Source organism: Ruditapes philippinarum, unplaced genomic scaffold, assembly GCF_026571515.1.
Source record: "Ruditapes philippinarum isolate M1 unplaced genomic scaffold, ASM2657151v2 ctg335_1_1_1_1, whole genome shotgun sequence".
Lineage (NCBI taxonomy): Eukaryota > Metazoa > Mollusca > Bivalvia > Venerida > Veneridae > Ruditapes > Ruditapes philippinarum.
This window is the reverse complement of record NW_026863534.1, coordinates 383692-404776: the sequence shown is the minus strand read 5'-3', so window position 1 is coordinate 404776 and position 21085 is coordinate 383692. Positions and strand designations below refer to the sequence as shown.

General features: G+C 33.1%; 1 protein-coding gene across 9 annotated transcripts in view; it reads right to left on the bottom strand.

The window, feature by feature from the left end:
• The window catches only part of LOC132722342 (anion exchange protein 2-like), a 171909-nt gene that overhangs the window by 15574 nt on the left and 135250 nt on the right, over positions 1-21085 (bottom strand). For all 9 annotated transcript variants that reach the window (XM_060706827.1, XM_060706828.1, XM_060706829.1 and 6 more), the window contains 11 exons: positions 16465-16783; positions 14971-15168; positions 14076-14201; positions 13399-13591; positions 12101-12313; positions 11246-11394; positions 9976-10170; positions 2622-2975; positions 2190-2279; positions 936-1102; positions 104-357 (listed from right to left, as the gene is read on the bottom strand). In XM_060706827.1, coding sequence (XP_060562810.1) covers positions 104-357; positions 936-1102; positions 2190-2279; positions 2622-2975; positions 9976-10170; positions 11246-11394; positions 12101-12313; positions 13399-13591; positions 14076-14201; positions 14971-15168; positions 16465-16783 — 2258 coding nt within the window. The remainder of the gene's footprint in view (positions 1-103; positions 358-935; positions 1103-2189; positions 2280-2621; positions 2976-9975; positions 10171-11245; positions 11395-12100; positions 12314-13398; positions 13592-14075; positions 14202-14970; positions 15169-16464; positions 16784-21085) is intronic.

The following is a 21085-nucleotide window of genomic DNA, read 5'->3' as shown; positions in this document are numbered from 1 at the left end:
ATACAAAGATATATTATTAAATTCTATTTTTAAGACCAACTTTAAACAATCTTGTCATCTGTTGCAATTATTATGTTAAAATTTTTTTAGTTAATTTACTAACCTATTAGAAGATTCATGACAATATTTGTGACACGTTGATCTTTGACCCCTAGAAGCTTTGGTTTTTCACCAGGCGCATGGGTTCTGCTCATAACAGCTAAAGCAGAAACGTGAGCAACTGACCGGACCGTTGCCGGGCACATCCATGGTAACCCAAACAATGCACAAAAGAATATCACTATGCCCAGTATAAACTGGTCTAAATGGAATCCAGAACCTTTCTTTAGTTTAAACTCATTCTTGTGAAGCAACATCCTGGAAATGAAAACAAGACTTCCTTAACAACATTCTATATATAGAAACAAGGTTTGCTAAGCAACATTCTAATATGAACCATATGAACAGGGAATTTAGATAAAAATGTTTGTTTATATTACATTTTTCATTTTACAGGTGTTATTCAGTATTTCATGCACTTCCGTTTTCAATTGAAATACCTTGATGATTATTCTTAATTGGATTAGTTGCAACAGTTATGTCATTGGAATACCTCTTCAATTATCATCGAGTTACATTAAAATAGGCGGCGCCCGATTAGAAATAACACTAATAATTTTACTTTTAGGTATAGAAATCTATTGTTGTGTTTTAAATTTGATTTCCTTTTTAATATAGACATGTAGTCTATAGCCAGGCTCTTCCCTGTATAAATCGTGTACATTTGGAGACTAAGCAATATGTTAAATAATAGAAACACAATTCATATATCAAGAACATGGAATAACAATATCTTTTCTTAAATAGTTCAAAAGTAAAACAACAAGAAGAGCAATGCCAGCACTAAATTTCTAGCCAGAGATACAGTAGTTCTAAAAATAGATACAAATGCTTACTGTGTGAGCTGAAGTTCTAAAAATAGTAACAGGAAAATAAGGAATGCTGGGATAGCTGCCACAAATATCAGCCAGACTTGTATTGGCTCTTTATCACCCAATGGGTTTACCAGCCAATTACTTAAAGTTGCATCTGAATGTTTGAATATTTGAGGAATATACAGTTTCTGAAAACAAAATATAAATAGGTCAGTAAATAATTGATTATGGAATGCACAATTTCTAAAATTATTATAAATGACATTGGAAAAAAAAATTGGTTAATTAATGAATCACCGACTTTAATTAAAGTCTGTGATCAAACCAAATAATATAAACTGTATTTATTTATAATAAATTTTAAAAGTACTCCACGTAAGGAACTAGGAATGTTTTAAATATTGCATTATTTATTTAAAAATTTAATTCTGAGTATACGTATGTATTAACTTTTGTACATTTGCCCTATCAAGAGCACTGATTGATCTATGTTAAAATTTGAAATTCTATGACTTAATGCATTTTGACCTCATGAAAAGTCTAAAATCAATTTTTAGAAAAATGAGATGAAAATTTCAGGTAGTTAGCCAACAGTATAAGGCCTTTTAAGACTGCTACGGCAGGCTGGCTTGGCTTCAAACTGGTGACAAAGGAAGGCTTATCACGTTTGATTCCTGCAGGTTTTCCAGGTTACAAGAGGCTCACAGGGAAGACTGCAAGGCATGCCCAACTGTGTTGCCTCTTTAGATAAAGTCTTTATTATCATATTTATACTCAACATCACTAATTCCGCGTCATCACTTATTTCGTGGTAATGGCATATTTTCATTTGACCAGTGTTAAAATTGGCCAGAATTGACATATTTTATTCATACACTTATACAACAAAGTTTTTGTGCAAAATATTTTAAATCCCTTGATTTTTACGTAAAACAGAACAACATTTTACAAATTTCTGCAAAAAGCATCAATAGTCCATTAAATTTGTGAGTATGTCTGAAACAATCATGGTTTTCTAATTGTTCTTGTTTGTTGAAATAATAATAGTTACAAAGTAAGGATAATTTTAATATTTTAAATCAAGCAAAATAACATGTAGAAATTTTACTGAAACATGAAAAAACTGAAATGTAACACAGTATACTATTAACGTTATTTTGCCTAGAATTAATCAACACTCTTTTACACAAGTATGGTTTTTGTAAATATAAACTACATCATGTTCTTACAAAAAAATAGGAATTAAAACTTGAAACATTTAGAAACAGACTATACCTGTGTATAAGTATCAGCACATATAAAATCAAACAGAACCATCAATACTATTGCTGTAAATATACCAAAATCTCCAAGTGCTCTACGTGCCTGAAATAAACAAGAAATAGAATAACTTTCAGCTTGAGATATTTAAGAACAGACTATACTATTGCTGTAAATATACCAAAATCTCTAACTGCACAATATGCCTTAAATAAACAAGGAAAAAAAGTTTGTAGCTGCAATTATTTGCATCTAAAAAAAATTTAGAAACAGACTATAACTGCTATAAATGTATGAAAATCTCACAAACACAGAATAATAAACTTACTCGGGAATTAAGAATATATCTGGGGTTTTTTCCCCCAGCTAATACGGGGGGACAAACAAACTCTTACAATTACAGCTTGGAAAATAAGTGCAAATAAAACTTTTTGATGGTATACTCACACTTCTTCCAAGAAATCGGCTATTTCTAAAAATCCTGAGAAAATAGGCGATCAGGAATGTCCCGAAGATAAGAATCGTTGATAATAGGGCCGTGTTTGGCTCGTTCAAATTTTTACTATAATGAGTTTTCCCATGTTCGTAGTGGTTCTTTTCCTCCGCATATGCAGTTTTCGTGCTATACATACTGGTTGATAAAATACTTTTTGAACCGTTACTTAATATTTGTATCAGTGGAACAACTGTAGTCACACTCAAATTTTGTACAACTTTTGTCACATTTTCTAAATCCGAAGTTTTGTTATCTCCATTATCACAGTAATATGCTTTTCCCCTGAGTGGGTGCTCCTCGTATATCTAAAAATAGAACAAATATCTAAATATAGAACAAGCATCTAAAAATAAAACAATATTTTTTTTAAAAATACGAGGGGTGTTCCAAAATTACGTGGACTTTTGCTATAACTTTTTTATTTTTTATTGCATTTTTTAGCAAATTTGTACACAATCCCTTTAACATATCCTTAATGAATTTGTCCATTATTTTTAAATTTCTAACATTGCTTCTCTATATTTTACGTCGCTATAGTAACGCAGTATGCGCAGGGCTGGGGAGTCCAATATTTTGTATTAATAAGTTGTCTTTACTTTCGTATATCTTGCGTATTTATACTTAAAAAATGGCGCGACGTCGTAAGCATATGCAGTGACGTCATATAAAAGTTTGTTTGAAATTTTGACGTCATAGCTGTTTCCGTTATTGTTTACCAGCGGACAACTGACAACCGTTGCTCTTGGATATTTAACAAAAAATGACGTCCACGGATTACGCGGAACATCGGACTATCATCAAGTGTTGTGTTAATTTTGGGAAGACGCCAACACAGACGCAGGACATGTTGGAGACTGCAAAAGTGAGACCTCCTGTTTGTCGATCACTTGTTTTCAAGTGGCATAAGCGTTTTTGAGACGGCCGGGAGGACATTGAAGACGACAAGGGTCGTGGGAGAAAGTCAACGTTGACTGCGGCGTCAATTAAGGAAGTCAAGGACGTCATAGATCAGGACAGGCGTTACAATGCTGAGTACTATTCAAGGGTAAGCAATAGTTTTGTGTTTAAAAAAATGATTTTTAAAAATTAAGCTAATCACAATTTATTATTTTAAATGCAATTTATCCGCTTCAGCTTTTAAGAAAGTGAACTCAAACTGCTATAGTAAGCAGTGCGAATGATAGGTTATTTCCCTTGTTAACGCATATTGTCTATGCGTACAAAATAAACTCCACAATAATAATAATAATAATAATAAAAAGAATAATAATAATAAAAATAATAATGATAAATAATAACAAGAGCTGTCGGTAGGACAGCACGCTCGACTATTCTTAGTGCTTGATAGTAAAAGAGCCTTGATAACGTAAAATTTAGAGCTTTGATAATGTTAAATTTTCTAAGTTCACAAGAGGGCTAATTTTTTTTTTATAAATTCATGTTATAGGCCTTAGAGACAGTCTAATTATACAGTATTTGCTTGACTATTCGGAAGGTAATGTCACAAGGGTGTTTTATTGAGTATAATAATACTAATTACCTATTAATACATAAAATTGACAGAAAAGGTACAAAGGCTTGTTATTAAGATGTTTTATCAAGTAAATCACTGCTTTATTATTATGAATGCATATAATTGTCCCAAAAAAGGCACAAACCCTTCAGTAGTTATGGAGATAACAGCTTACAAGCAAAACTTTACCATGAATTTCTAAGTTGAAACTAGAACTCCGCGAGTCGGATGTGTCGCCTTGTGAACAATGTAGTTTAGGGGAAATGGCCAGGACAAAAATGAAATATGAAAAATAACAAAGGGCAATAACTAAAAAAATAATAAGTGCAGAGCAGCAGTTTCTGTACACTGCACTTCTTATCAATAAGATCTATCATTCTATGATGTTTCAAGTCCATAGCTTTCATACTAGAGGAGAAATGACTATGAGGACAAAAATAAAGTAAGAAAATCAACAAAGGGCAATAACTCAAAAATAAGAAATGCAGAGTATCAGTTCTTATGCACTGCACTTCTTTTTAATGAGATCTATCATCCTATGAAGTTTCAAGTCCATAACTTTTATACTTTCGGAGAAATGGCCTGGACAAAAACTAAGTATGAAAATTAACAAAGGGCCATAACTCAAAAATTAAGAAATGCAGAGTACCGATTCTTGTGCACTGCACTTCTTAATAATGAGATCTATCATCCTATGAAGTTTCAAGTCCATAGCTTTTATACTTAAGGAGAAATGGCCCGGACAAAATTAAAGTATGAAAATAAACAAAGGGCAATAACTCAAAAAATAAGAAATGCAGAGTACCAGTTCTTGTGCACTGCACTTCTTCTTAATGAGACCTATCATCCTATGAAGTTTCAAGTCCATGGCTTTTATACATTAGGAGAAATGGCCCGGACAAAAATAAAGTATGAAAATTAACAAAGGGCAATAACTCAAAAATTAGGAAGTGCAGAGTACTGGTTCTTGTGCACTGCACTTCTTAATAATGAGATCTATCATCCTATGAAGTTTCAAGTCCATAGCTTTTTTAGTTGAAGAGAAATGGCCCGGACAAAATTAAAGTATGAAAATAAACAAAGGGCAATAACTCAAAAAATAAGAAATGCAGAGTACCAGTTCTTGTGCACTGCACTTCTTCTTAATGAGACCTATCATCCTATGAAGTTTCAAGTCCATGGCTTTTATACATTAGGAGAAATGGCCCGGACAAAAATAAAGTATGAAAATTAACAAAGGGCAATAACTCAAAAATTAGGAACTGCAGAGTACCGGTCCTTGTGCACTGCACTTCGGGTTATTGAAAGAAGCATGCATACCAAGTTTGAAGTCAATCAGACTTATAGTGACTGAGTTATGCTCCGGACAAGCTTTAGGGGACGCCGACAACGACACCGACGCCGACACAGACGCCGCCGACACCGCCGACAAAAGTAACCCCTATATGTCACCTTTTCAAGGCGACACAACAAGAGCCATGTCAACATGGCCATCCCCCGCCGAATGTGTTTGCTCGTTGGAAGAATGTATATGTAGTAGAGCAGAATAATTCCATTTTAAGAGGTCTTTTGGTAATGAAAACTGATGGCTATAGTGATTACAGATTTGAAACCTATGTGAATACTGATGGCTGAAAATAACAAAGGGCAATAACTAAAATAATGCAGGGTAGGTTATCATCCTTGTGTGCTGCATCCCTCCTCAGTAAAATCTATCCACCTATGAAGTTTCAAGTTGATACCTCAAATACTTTTTGAGAAAAAAATTGAATTGAAAAATTAAGTATGAAAAATAACAAAGGGCAATAACTCAAAAATTATAAAAAGTACAGTTATCATTCTTGTGCAGTGCACACCTCCTGAGTGAGATCTATGCACCTGTGAAGTTTCATTTTGATATCTCAAAGGCTTTTTGAGTTATGCTCTGGACAAAAATTAATTTTGAAAAATAACAAAGGGCAATAACTCAAAAATAATGCAGGGCAGAGTTATCATTCTTTAGCACTGCACTCCTCCTCAATGAGATCCATCCACCTATGAAGTTTCAAGATGATACCTCAAATACTTTTTCAGATAAGCTCTGGACAAAATAGCATGAAAAAAACAACAAAGGGCAATAACTCAAAAATTGTATAGGGAAGAGTTATCATTCTTGCACACAACATTTCTCCTCAATAAGATCTATCCACCTATGACATTTCATGTTGATATCTCAAAAACTTTTTGAGTTATGCTCCACTCAGGTGAAAAATTAGGTATGAAAAATAACAAAGGGCAATAACTCAAAAATTATGAAAGGAAGAGTTATCATTCTTGTGCACTGCACACCTCCTGAGTGAGATCTATGCACCTATGAAGTTTCATGTTAATATCTCATAGGCTTTTGGAGTTATGCTCTGGACAAAAATCAATTTTGAAAAATAACAAAGGGCAATAACTCAAAAATCATGCAAGGTAGAGTTATCATTCTTGTGCACTGCACTCCTCCTCAATGAGGTCTATCCACCTATGAAGTTTCAAGTTGATAACTCAAATACTTTTAGAGATATGCTCCGGACAAAAATTTCGGACGGAAGGACAGACGGACGGAAGGACGGAAGGTCGGACGGACGGAGACTATTACTATATCCTCCGCCGAAAATTTTCGGCGGGGGATAAAAAGGGGAGAAAAATCAGCCTAAATGCAAGATAGAATTATGGATCTTTGTCAGTGACCTACAATTATGACCCTAAATGCATATGTGAAGTTTTAAATAAATATCTTTAATAGTTATTGAGATATGTAAAACTTGCATGTAAACATTAACCAAGAGACTAAGTAGAAAAGGGGATATGAATCAGCCTTAATGCAGGATAGAGTTATGGAACTTGGTCAGTGACATACAATTATGACCCTCAAATTATGACCCTAAGTACATGTGTAAAGTTTCAAGTAAATATCTTTGAAGACCTTTAACCTTTAACCAAAATTTTCTAAGTTTCAAATTTAAGGGGCAAATAGTTCTGCAAATATTGCAAGCAGAGTTATGCAATTTTGCAAACTGATGTACATTGTTACTATAAAAAAGTATTTTAAATTTCAATTGAATATCTCAAGCAATAATTGAGATATTTGACTTTACAAAAAAAAAAAGTTAAAAAGGGGCATAATTCTGTCAATATTGTAGGCAGAGTTATCCAACTTGTCAATCTGATGTACCTTGTTACTATAAATAAGTATTGTAAGTTTCAATTGAATATCTCAAGAAATAATTGAGATATTTGACTTTACAAAAAATTTTAACCAAAATTTCTAAGTTAAAAAGGGGCATAATTCTGTCAATATTGTAGGCAGAGTTATCCAACTTGTCAATCTGATGTACCTTGTTACTATAAATAAGTATTGTAAGTTTCAATTGAACATCTCAAGAAATAATTGAGATATTTGACTTTACAAAAAACTTTAACCAAAATTTCTAAGTTAAAAAGGGGCATAATTCTGTCAATATTGTAGGCAGAGTTATCCAACTTGTCAATCTGATGTACCTTGTTACTATAAATAAGTATTGTAAGTTTCAATTGAATATCTCAAGCAATAATTGAGATATTTGATTTACAAAAAACTTTAACCAACGCCGACGCGGACGCTGACGCCGACGCCAGGGCGACTACAATAGCTCTCATATTCTTCGAATAGTTGAGCTAATAATAATGATAATAATATGGCGTCAGCATTATCACCGTTGTCTTTAACACTATTATCGTAACAAAAGTTAATAGTATGCTTTATTATTATTATTATTACAGTGCAAGACCAGTGGATATATCGACACCATAGGTGTATTGAGTTAGGCGGCGTCTATGTTAAGAAAAACTGACATTCGACGCCACGCATTTATTGACAACTAGCGACGCCACAGGAATGACGTCGTAACGTTGGAATGGACTGCCCCACACCCGCTACCCCTTGTCTCATTACCCTGTCCACAGACACTGATCCAGTTGCCGGACAACTTTGAAATTTTTTGTACTAATGCAATAAAGTTGCATTTTGTTCATGTTCATTTTGTTTGTTTTTATTTTCAGTAGTTTTTGAGTTACAGCAAAAGTCCACGTAATTCTGGGACACCCCTCGTATACAATCAAATATTGAAAAACATTGTCCTGTGACTTTAACTTAGCGGTACATGGACATGGAAAACTCCAAGAAAGTGTAAATCAGCATTACTGTTCAATATTGGAAGTGTCAAAAACTATACTTAGTTTACTTCTATAAATGTATGTGTATCATTGTTGGTTTATCACTGTCAATGTACTTTTAAATGATTTGCACTCATAGGTTCGAACCCTAAGCTCTGACATATTAGATTGTTTTTCTTTTTTTTTTCTTATTTGCTTTTTCATTCAAATGGTCAGATGAATAATTTTCTTCTTCTAGGTTTCCATGTCTATTTTCATTGTTTTTTTTGGGGTTTTTTTTGTGTACCAATCTTTATAAACAAGAAGGCCCAGAGGGCCCTGGATCGCTCACCTGAGAAATAGCTTAAAGTGGAGCCCCTTTTCACCCCACAAACAACGAAATTACAGTACATATAAGAAAAATCAATGACCCCCCGGGTCAGGGCCAATTTTGACCCTGGAGGTTTTATTTCAACAAACATAGCAGATATGCACTAGAACATGTTTCATGCCAAATATCAAAGCTCTTACTCTTTTTGATTTTTACAAGAAGATTTTTTAAGTTTCTACTATTTACATGTATATATATAAGAGAGTAAAAGCTGCATGACTCCAGATGAGCCAAAATATTTCAAGAAAATAAAACTTGAGAAAAATGTATTGAGGTTTTATGAAAAGTAAAAAGACTAAAGATAACAGTAATAATTTTCATGTTATTTGCGATTGATGGCCAATTTTTCAGTAATTTTCACCATATTTCTACTGCGTTACTAACACAGTAAGGGTTAATTTTGCATATTTTGACCTCTTGTTTTTGTGATTTACATTGGTTGTAAGTCCCGTTTGAGATGTGCATATCATTTTCTCTGTCAGCTTAATAATATTTTACTTTTGAATACATTTTTAAAATTTTCATGAACATTAGCAGGAATCTGGAGGCGTGCTGCTTTAAATGACCCCCCTGGGGCGGGGCCAATTTGAACCCTAGGGCTTTTATTTGAACACACTTGGTAGACATCCACTAAAAGATATTTGATGCCAAAAATCTAAGCTCTAGCACTTTTGGATTTTCACAAAAAGACTTTATTTAGTTTTAACTATATACATATAAGGAAAATCAATGGCCCCCAGAGGCAGGGTCAATTTTGACCCTAGGGCTTTTATTTGAACAAACATGGTAGACATCCACTAGAACATATTGTATGCCAAATATCTAAGCTCTACCTCTTGGATTTTCACAAGGAGATTTTTAAGTTTTTAATATACACATATAAAGAAAATCAATGACCCCTGGGGTGGGGCCAATTTGATGTAAAAAAATCGTTTGGTTGCCATGGCAACCAGAGTTTTATATGGAATATAATTCTTTGAACAACTTTGTTAGAGCTTCATGCAAGGAAAATCCTTGCAAAGTTTCATCAAATTTGTCCAAGTGGTTTAGGAGGAGAAATTGTTTAAAGAAATTGTTGACACACGCATGCACAGACAATGGACAATGGGCCCCTTGAGGACATTGTCCTCAGTTGAGCTAAAAAAGCACATTTTGCCTACGGAGGCAATGGTGTATCACTAACCCTTATTTTAAATTAAAAGAAATTTTATCGTAAAACTCTCGATATTAACACATCACTTACCTCTATAAGTTTCTGTATAACTTCATTTATGAAAATAAGTGAGATCAAAATGGCAAAGACTTCCTCTGTAAAACGTGTAATATATCGTACAATAAAGCTACCCTCGGCTGCCAACACCAGCAACGTTATTACAAATACCCAAAATCCAATCCATACACGCCATGTTAGAAAATCTATATGATAATCTTTACAAAACTGAAAATAAAAACAAAACAAAAATCTTATCTGAATATCTATAAAACAGCATGCTTCTACATGTATTTAGATTTGTAATAATTTTCATGAAAATGTTTATTTTGTTGTTGTTGTTGTTGTTTTTTTGTACTTCTTTCTTAATCTTATCAATACCTACATGTATAAAACAGCATGCTTCCAGATTCATAATAATTTTCATGAAAATTGCTGAAGAGTTTAAAAACATTTAATAAATTATGAGTTTAAACATATTCATAAATTACTGTCAAGTAAAAACAAATAAAATGATTTGAGCTGGTCTACAGGACTTTCTGTCCCCTCAAAAATTGTTTACATGACTAAGTGATAAATTCAAAGTTTTTGATGTTTCTTTTTTGACAATTCTGAATCAATGTCAGAGTTCAATTGTCACGAGAAATATTCACTCAAATAATAAAGATGTTTTTTTGAAAATTTAAACATTAAACATGTCCTTTTACATTATACAATATAAAAATATTAAGAAATAATGAAGCAAACCAATTAGAATTCCTATAATAGAAAACAAACAATAATAAATAAATTAAAAAAAAACAACAACAAAACACACAACCAGTCAGGGGCGATCTGTTGATTCCTTGAGCAAGAAACTTTACACTTATTGCTCAGTACTCGTTGGTTACTGTGAGGAACAGATTCAAGAGTGTGTCTATAAGCTTATAGCTTCCTACACAATTGAACTATAAATAAACTAGAAGGGTTTTGTCACAAAAACATGTCCCTAAAAACAAGGTATGGTACTGATCACTCCTGTGAATTTGGGCAAAATCCCACCAGCAGTCTGACCTTTGAAAGCCGGACAAGATTTTTCTATTTATAGCTCTGGCGGTCATTTTGTGCAGCCAAGCAGAATATGCACAGGCGATGTACACAACTAGGGATGGTTATGATCACTCCTGTAAAGTTTCATTGAAATGCGGCCAGGAGTTAAACATAAGAAAGCCGGACAAGCTAAATGCAGACGGTTGGACAGACAGCGAAGACAATATACATGTAATTCTGTATAAACCAAACACACAATTATCAATGAACTTACACTATAAAGATGTTTTTCGAAGACTAAAACGGGTCCTGTTGCACCATATAATATCAGAGGTTGACCAGAGAACAGTCCAAATATCACGTTAGTTACCGAAGTTGCTATAATAGTTTCTACAACACCTATCTTCCCATATGTCTTCTCACCTGAAACATATAATTAACACTTGTAACATATAATTTACACCTGTATCATAAATCTGGAGAACTTTCTAATAAAATTTAATCATAAGTAAAATGGTTTACCTATAAATGCACAGTGCATTGACTGGAGCACAGGTATTAGTTACCCCAGCACACGAGTTACCACATACAAATAAAGAATGCTTGTTGATTGGCTACATTTTTTCTGGGATTTACTTATTGTGACAATAAGGTACAACTTACTTTCTATCACCATCTATATGCTCCACACGGTCACAAGATGAATTAAGAAGTTTTTATTATACATTAAACAGACCACCATTAATCATATAAACCACTCAAGGATTTTTACTTAAGATCAAACAGTGATACACAGAAAAGGCTTTACACAGAACTAAACAGTGTGTCCACTTACTGAATTAACCATGGAAGGCTATAAATGGATATACACTGTCAACAGTTGCGCTCATATGCATGTGCCGTTAAATGGTGCCAAAGTATGTGTGATGTTAGAGTCACTTCCTATGTTTTGTATTATAAACGTAAGTAGTTTTGAATAGGCGTATAAACCAGACACAACGTGTTGTACATTATTATCGTAGTATAGTACCGTATAAGATATATATGTGACCACTTACTGTATAACCAGGGAAGGCTATAAACGAACATATACAGTAAGACCACTTACACAGCAAAAGTGACCACTTACCATATAAACCACCGAAGGCTATACACGGACAGAGACAGGCAAAGAAAATAAATATCAACGCCATCATGCACTGCAGATTAATGCCGTCTTTAAAATCACTGGCGTAATGTTGGTATCTTCGTCGTACGTCGTTAATTAAACCACCAAATGGTCGTCCAGTGCGCTTTAATGGATCCATAGGTATCTTGTATATCTCCTCTTTCTTTATCAGAGCTGTAATTGAATAAGAGGGTATTGAATGAGTGTAAGTTCAATATGGAATTTATCAAAGAAGTAAAATAAATCATATTCTAACACGCTTCACAATATTCCCCTATGAAACAGATAGGGCAGAAAAGTATGTCATTACGCAATATATGCACAGCATAAAAAACCAATGCTTACATGTCATATTACGTCAGACATTACGTCAATAAACCAAATGACGTCAGGAAAAATTACTTCTACTATAAATGTGGTTCACCATATTTTTATCAATTCTCTTCATTGTTAGCAATTTAGAATGGAAGAAGATGTTAATTTTTTGTGCGTTATGGTATAATAATGCATGGTTTATCATTTGAATGCTTTGTAATTAATTACAAGGCCTATTGGCCGTCATGATTATATACTTCTACATATGGACTTAAATTGTGCATTATACACTCAATACTGATATTTATTTCCTAATTATGCAAGCCTCTGGTGAGCATAAAATTATTTTACTAAATGAGTTCAATAAATTTAGTATAGAATCTAGATAAATATACAATTCCTTTTATCACATAATATTATCCAAAATAAGAACATTTTGCAGTTAAGGAGTTATTTTTTTATTGACCCGCTGATAGTGTAATGATAACATAAGCGCGCTTAAATGCTACATGTATGTTTGTATATAAGGCAAATGATGTCACGTAATATTGTTATTACACTAGTGTAATATGTTTTTTTTATTAAATGGCTTTATTACAACCCTGTGCGATGGTTTATGTGACAAAAGTATTTAATCAACAAATGATTTAACAAAATATGGTTAACTGTTTATTCTATGATTTAGACTACTGATTTTTAATTATGATTGTTTATCATAATTATGTGGTTATAATGCACCATGCATCAAGACTCGCACTAATTTTTCCTATAAAAATTTTAGAACACATTCAAAATACCTAAATTTTTATCAAAAGAACAAATTCAATGACCACAACTGACTGAAGGCTACAGAATCTATCTAATTTTTTTTTTTGGCGTTTAAGTTGAAATAGTATTAATTAAAAGCCAACAGAAGAATCTTGTCTGTTTATACAATTACAAACCTTCTAACTCTTCTTTCTTTTTCTGCTTTTTTCTACGTATTTTGGCCCTTTTTCTTGCCATATCCATCACCGGCAGTAATGTCTTCTGGTCCCAGTCACCAGGGGGCAGCACTATTGATTCATTTAAGAACTCGTTAATGGCATGTAAAATCTCTGACCTGGACTCTGCTTTGTATGCGATGTCATGGAAGTGCTGAAAATAATTCAATGATCAATTATGTCAATTTCTTTTTCTATTTTAGAGGGATTGGGGGTGGAATTGTGGTGGGGGATCTGCTTTGGGCTAAGGTATAAGTAAATGTATGCTACCAGTCAATTACCATCATATTGTCTGTATATTATATAAGCTTATATTAGGTTAAAGAAGAATCAACAGCAATGATCTATTATGAAAAATCATCACTAAAAACATGAAATAATTTTGCAGTGTAAAAGTTTGATGGAAAATAAAAAATATTTGCAGATAACTGAACTACTTTGTGGAGACACTAAGCGTTTTACGTGCACAGGGACGGCCATGATACAAAGTATCTAGCGTCTTTATAAAAATTCTTATCCAAAAGTCTAATAGCATTGTTAGAGATAAATGAAACTTGCGACTCTTGAACTACTAGTCCGGTGTGTTACCACTAGTCCATGGATCGGGTCCAAACATTTTAAGAAAGGAAAGTACATACCTGGTTAGACATCAGAGTAGATATAGAACGACCAACTTCATGATAATCCATGCTAGAGTCCTCAGGTCCCAGTAATATAAACACAAATCTCACTGGTAACGGTACCTCGGTCAAGTTGTCTAAAACCTAAAAATTAATCATTTAGTCATTTAGTTAATTGCAAACCTTAAAAAATATTACATGTTTGTTTGTTTGTTTCATTGGGTTTTACATCACACCGACACAGTATACGTTATATGGCGACGTTCCAGCTTTACTGGTGGAGGAAGACCTCAGATGCCCTTTCGTACATTATTTCAGGCACGAATGGGTACCCGGGTAGAACCACCGACATTCCGTAAGATTACATATATATAAACTTTTCAGTTGTCTTATACCTAGGAACGATCATTCAGATACCTAGAACCTTATTTTATCAATAATAACATGTTATATAACAGCAGGTCAATAAATTGGAATAAAAAAACTTTGTTATTAAATAATTATAACTATCAACCTACCTGCTTAATCATAATAAAAACAATTTCACTTCTAAATCTAATCAGCAATCAACCTTATTTTCTAAATTAAAATTACAGTCCCAGGCTTCTTAAAACTTTATAATAATCAAATTCTTTGTAGGCCTGTATGGCCAAGGTTGCCCGAATCTTACCACTTGCCTCTCCCCCCTGTTGGTTCGAACCCAACCAGGGACTTTGGATTTATGTGAGGAAGCTATGTGGCAAGTTATGGAAAATCACTAGTTTCAATCATGTGCCTGTGAAATGCATGATGGGGCACCTAAGTCTGCTTCCACAAGTTAAAGCTGTCTGTGAGCGTATAAACCCAACAATCATAACAACAACCAAACTTTAAAGTTACTACTCAATCAAACTATAATAACAATACAATGTACCTGTTTTTCAGCCAATCTCACAAACGCCATAGCTGGTTTCTCAAGGTAATCAACACAACCAACGAGTACAGTACAGGCCTCGGCATCACGTGGAATTCTCCTCATTAAACTCATCTTCTGGTCCGATTTCGTGTCCTTGGGATCTTCTTTGTATGCGTCCTTTGGTATGAGCCCGATATGAACACCATCTTCTACCTTCTACAATAAACATGTTTTTTATGGTTGTAACATTTAAAACTCTTTATTAAAGAGTATAATTCTATTTTACAGAAGATATTCGACACTATTTCATAGCTTGAGGACCAGTAGAATTTTGTTTGATACTGGTCGTTTTAAATAAATATAAAAAAGTGTCTTTCTTCTTGCATCCTAGCACTTTGAACATGTCTATAACATGGCCCTGAAGTTAGTTTGATAGAAAAAGTTCAAGTTTAATGTTGTTTTTTTTTTATCTTCTGCAAAGATATAATAATAACTAGAAATGTGTCATCATGCCACGGATGCCCCCGCATGCAGCCAAAATTTCAGAAGTGAAAGGGGCATAACTCTGCCAAAAATCATTGAACCATGACCAAATTTGAACTTGACCTGCGCATTCTTTTGACGCATCCATATGTCAAGTTTGAGTTGAATGTGTTGTACCGTTGGGGAGATAATGAACGGAAACTGAAAATTTCATATTATTTTCAAAGTAAAAGGGGCATAACTCTGCCAAAAATCATCAAACCATGACCAAATTTGAACTTGACCTGTATTTTCTCATGACATATCCATATGTCAAGTTTGAGTTGAATGTGTTGTACCGTTGGGGAGATAATGAACGGAAACTGAAAATTTCATATTATTTTCAAAGTAAAAGGGGCATAACTCTGCCAAAAATTATCGAACCATGACCAAATTCGAACTTGACCTGTATTTTGTCATGACATATCCATATGTCAAGTTTGAGTTGAATGTGTTGTACTGTTGGGGAGATAATGAACGGAAACTGAAATTTCATATTATTTTCAAAGTAAAAGGGGCAAACCTCTGTCAAAAATCATCGCACCATGACCAAATTCGAACTTGACCTGTATTTTGTCATGACATATCCATATGTCAAATTTGAGTTGAATGTGTGCAACCGTTCTTAAGATAATGAACAGAAACTGATGATGACGGAATGACAGAAGGACGGAAGGACGAAATGACGGAACAGGGTAACACTATATGCCCCGGCCATTACATGGCGGGGGCATAAAAAACCAATTGCTGCCTTTGAGGTTATCAAAACAATTTGATGAAATATATAATTCTAGCTTTATCTCATGATAACAGAGTACCTTGGTTTATAATTAAAGACCAGGTGTAAGCTTTTATCTAGTTCAACAACTGGGTGCTGTAGTACTTAGCCCAACAAACTAGTTACAATACTTGTCTGGAAATAAACTGGTAATTTAATGTCTGTCACCTCACATTTAACAAGGACATCATTGTGTCACAAAACAGACTTACCATGTTATTATCAATATCCATTTTCACCAATTCAAGTTTTCCGGGCTCGCCAACACTTTGTTGAGTTTTCTTCTTCTTGTCTTTCTTCGCTGCATGTTGACTGCTTTCACTGAGCCGATGGTTGCTTATTCGATGATTACTGCCGGTCTCGTTGGGCACCGAGAGCGATCGAGAATAACTCCCGTTTGATGGTAACGAATTTCGGTTGTTCGTTGTGTGGCTGTTGTGAGACAGCGCGGGTATATTTGTTGCCGAGGCAACCTGGGCGAAGCTCGCCTGGGAAAACGTCTTCATTAACGACGACTGCTCACGCTGATGTCTGTGAAAAAGAAAAAAGTTGCAAAAAATGAATAAAATTTGAAAATAAAAATAATAACATCTTTTTCAGCAAAAATTGAAAAATAAAAATCAATAGTAACAATTACTGTTATTATCTTAAAATAAATGCATGGTAATTTTTTTTAAAAATTGATCAGTACTAAGAAAACAGTATCTGTCATGCATTTTGTTTCCTTGACCTGAAAATATAAAGGAAAGGAAATTCTGTTTATATCTACATGGGATTTTTAAACAAGAGACAAAATTATTTTTTTTTACCACTTCAATAAATGTTTCTATAATTATTATCTTTATCAATCTACTAAATTGCATCGGAACTTTAGTGTGTAAACAATATTTCTAACGGAAAGCTTGAAAACTATATAAATATATAACAACACAACATCTAAACAAATTTAAGTGAAATGATATAATTTTAAATTTTAAATGCCCAAACCTGAAACTTTCACATTAATGATAATGATGGCCCAACATAAAACTACACCAAAGGAACTTAAATTAAACTCACGGAAAGGTATGACAAGTTATGACCCTTCAAATAAATATCTGACATATAAATTCATGTCTGAATGAAAGCCTTAAGTCTTAAATTCTGTAACATAATAACTTAAAACATAATGTAGCCTGAATAAGACCTTGCAGTCCTTAAATCATGCTTGAATAAGATCCTATAGCTTAGACCATAGCACTAAAGCTAAATTTTGCTTGAATAAGACCTTGCAGTCCTTAAATCCTGCTTGAATAAGATCTTATAGCTTAGAGTCCTTAGCTTTTAAGCTTGATTTCTTTGCATAAGACCTTGCAGTCCTTAAATCCTGCTTGAATAAGACCCTATTGATTGAACCAAAAGCTTTAAAGCTTAATTTTGCTTTAATAAGACCTTGCAACCCTTAAATCCTGCTTGAATATTAGACCCTATAACTTAAACAAATAGCTTTAAAGCTTAATTTTGTTTGAATAAGACATTGCAGTCCTTAAATTCTGCTTGAATAAGATCCTATAGCTTAAACCAATGGCTTTAAAGCTTTATTTCGCTTTAACAAGACTTTGCAATCCTTAAATTCTGCTTGAATAAGATCCTATAGCTTACACCAATAGCTTTAAAGCTAAATTTTGCTTGAATAAGACCTTGCAGTCCTTAAATTCTGCTTGAATAAGATCCTATAGCTTAGTAGACCCATAGCTTTAAAAGCTTAATGTTATCTCAACAAACATCTTGGTCTATCAATACTTGTTTTGAATAAGACTTAAAAAGTTGTGGCATATGATGGCTTAAATAATTAATTGGAATGAATGACATTATATGGACTACAGCTTGAATAAATGCTTGAAACAGCTTGATTACTTCCAGGCATGATATGTTGTCTTTTAAAATAAAAAGAACACAGACATAAATGTTTCTATTTATAGCCACTAAAGCATCAGACACTTCTGTTTCTATTTATAGCCACTGAGGCAACAGACACTTCTATTTCTAAATATAGCCACTAAAAGTGTCATTTCTATTTATAGTCATTGCAATGAGTATGATAATTATTCAATGAAGCAGATTATAGATGTATTAATTGTTATACAACTGCACTGAAAGATGGAGAAGTGAAATGAGAATGAGTCTGAGTAAGTTTAATAGCTTAGTATAATACTTATAAGTTAGTATAAATGAAGCTTGAATAAAAATATTAAAGCCTGAAAGAGAAACAAGCTTTGCTGAGCTGAAATTTGAAGATTTAATATTTGCTGTTCTTTTTCTTTATAGCTTTTTAAAAGCTGAAAAAAAATCTGTAACACACATGCATAACTGTCTGATTAAACCTGTTTTTTTCTTTGTCTTTTCATGCATAATTTTAATAATTGATAAATGTTTCATGCTCTTTTACCAAATATATTAGTAAGACACTCTATTCTAATTGTTCTATTAAGTACCTACATGCATAATCTATTAGTACTCTTTTCATCTTTTTCAATATATTAAACCTCTGCATAATTGCCATTTTGCTATTTCAATTGTTTTTTGTTCTTTTGTTCCATTTCCATTGCACCCCTTCTTTTCCATTGCTTTTAAATTCCTTCTAAATTGCCCCCCCCCCCCACAACCCTTTACTTTTGTTTTGTAAAATCTTTTTTTACCTGTGTTTTGAGACCATATCCCTTTATATTTCAAATCCCCTTTCCTTAGCGTTCCAAATTTATTTTGCACCCTTTGCTTTCTCAATCCCTTTGCTTTCTAATTGTTTTTAAAGTCCCTTTGTTTTTTATTAATCAAATTCCCTTTGCTTTCCCCTTGTTTTCTTAATCCATTTCCTATACCTTTTCAAATCCCTTCCATTTGCTTTTTAAATTCTTTTCCTTTTGTTTTCTAAATCGTGTTCCCTTTGCTTCTGAAATCTCATCCCCTTTACTTTCTAAATCCATTTCCCTGTTTTTCTAACCCCATTCCCTTACTTAGTTTCTAAATCCATTTACTGTTGCTTTTCAAATCTCCTTGCTTTCTTAATTCATTTTCCTTTACTTCCCAATTATTTTTCTCTTCACCAATCTTATATTACACATTTTAACCACATTCTAAAACCATTTCTATTATAATTTTTGCTCTCTAAGTCCCTTTCCTTTTGCTTTACCTTACCATTCTCAAATCCAGTTCCCTATAAATTCTCAAATCCATTTCCCCTTGCTTTCTGAATCCACTTCCCTTTGCTTTCTAAATCCATTTCCCTTTGCTTTCTGAACCCATTTCCCTTTGCTTTCTGAATCCATTTCCCTTTGCTTTCTAAATCCATTTCCCTTTGCCTTCCAAGTCCATTTCCCTTTTAGTTTTAAAGAATCCTTACCTTACTTTTTCAAAATATTAATCAAAAAGGGTCATTTATGCAGGGGCATACAGTGTACACACTCTGTAAAGATTTATATTTGACATTTATTGAGAGAAATTCTTGTTATAGGTAACTATGTAAGATTCTATAAAACATGCATTTCACTCAAACCTGAAGCTGCCATAGTTTCACTCTAATGAATGATATTAGATGAATAAAAAAAAGCAAAAAAATTTCATGCTAAAAAATTAAATATTTTTTTAAGCTTTTCAAAGCTTAGCTTAATTTTTGATGCCATTCCATGTGTTAAAAGTGTTTATGAATTTAGCAAGGGGTACAGGTAAATAATGGACCAAATGAAAAGCATGTTGTGAAAAGTTGAAGCGAAAAAAAAAAATTAAGAGGCAACATGATTCTAAATGTACATGTATAACATTGCAACATAATTAATGTATGTCTATATCAAATACAACAATGTATATGTAAACTCAATCACGTGCATTGTACTTTCATGAGCACAAATTAACAGATTATCTGAACTTTGTTGAGTTGAAATAAACACATCAGTTATTTATATTATCATGACATTTGTGAAGAGTGGCTATTAAAATATTTACAGATTAGTGTTCTTTTTTGTAACCATAAACACTTGCACAGATAAATATTTTTGTGAAAAAGGTCATAAAACATTTTTACATATACATGTTATTTTTGTTGAGTAACCAAGAACACACACAAAGATTCACATTTTTGTGTAATGGTCATAAACACATTAACAGATATGTGTTTTCTTTTCTTCATAACAGTGAACACTTGCACAGATGAATATGTGTTGAAATGGCCATAAACACAAATAAATAAAATTTGTAATTATGAACACTGTGTCTTGCACAGATGAATATTTTGGGGAAAATGTCATAAACCAAATTACAGATAAGTGTTTGTTTGTATGTGGACCATGAACACCTCACATCACAGATGAATATTTCGTGAAATGGCCATTAACACATTAACAGAATATTAAGTGTCTTTTAGCTGTGTAACCATAAACTATTGCACAGATAAATATTTTGTGAAACACCAAAAATACATTTGCCTATGATTTAAACTGATTATGAGTGTCATGTGACTGACGTGGATCATTCCCCTGAACACCAGCACATGCAAAAACTGTAACAATGACATTTTACGTCATCAAAACAGCTGTAAAGTGAAAGTAGGTATTAAGCACAGATCGCTTGCTTTTATGATGAGAACTTTAGTGCACAGTTTTATTGAAATACTGTATATAAAAAAAATAGGTCTATTTCTTCTGAGAAATTATAAAACTTGCTTCTTGAGTCTAGTGGACTTTGCATACAAGGGCCACAACTCTGTATAAGTTACTGTACAGAGACTGAGGTGTATTAATAAAGGTATTACTTGTGGTTAAATAAGCACACTTTCTGCTTAGGCAAAATAAGAAGTACACA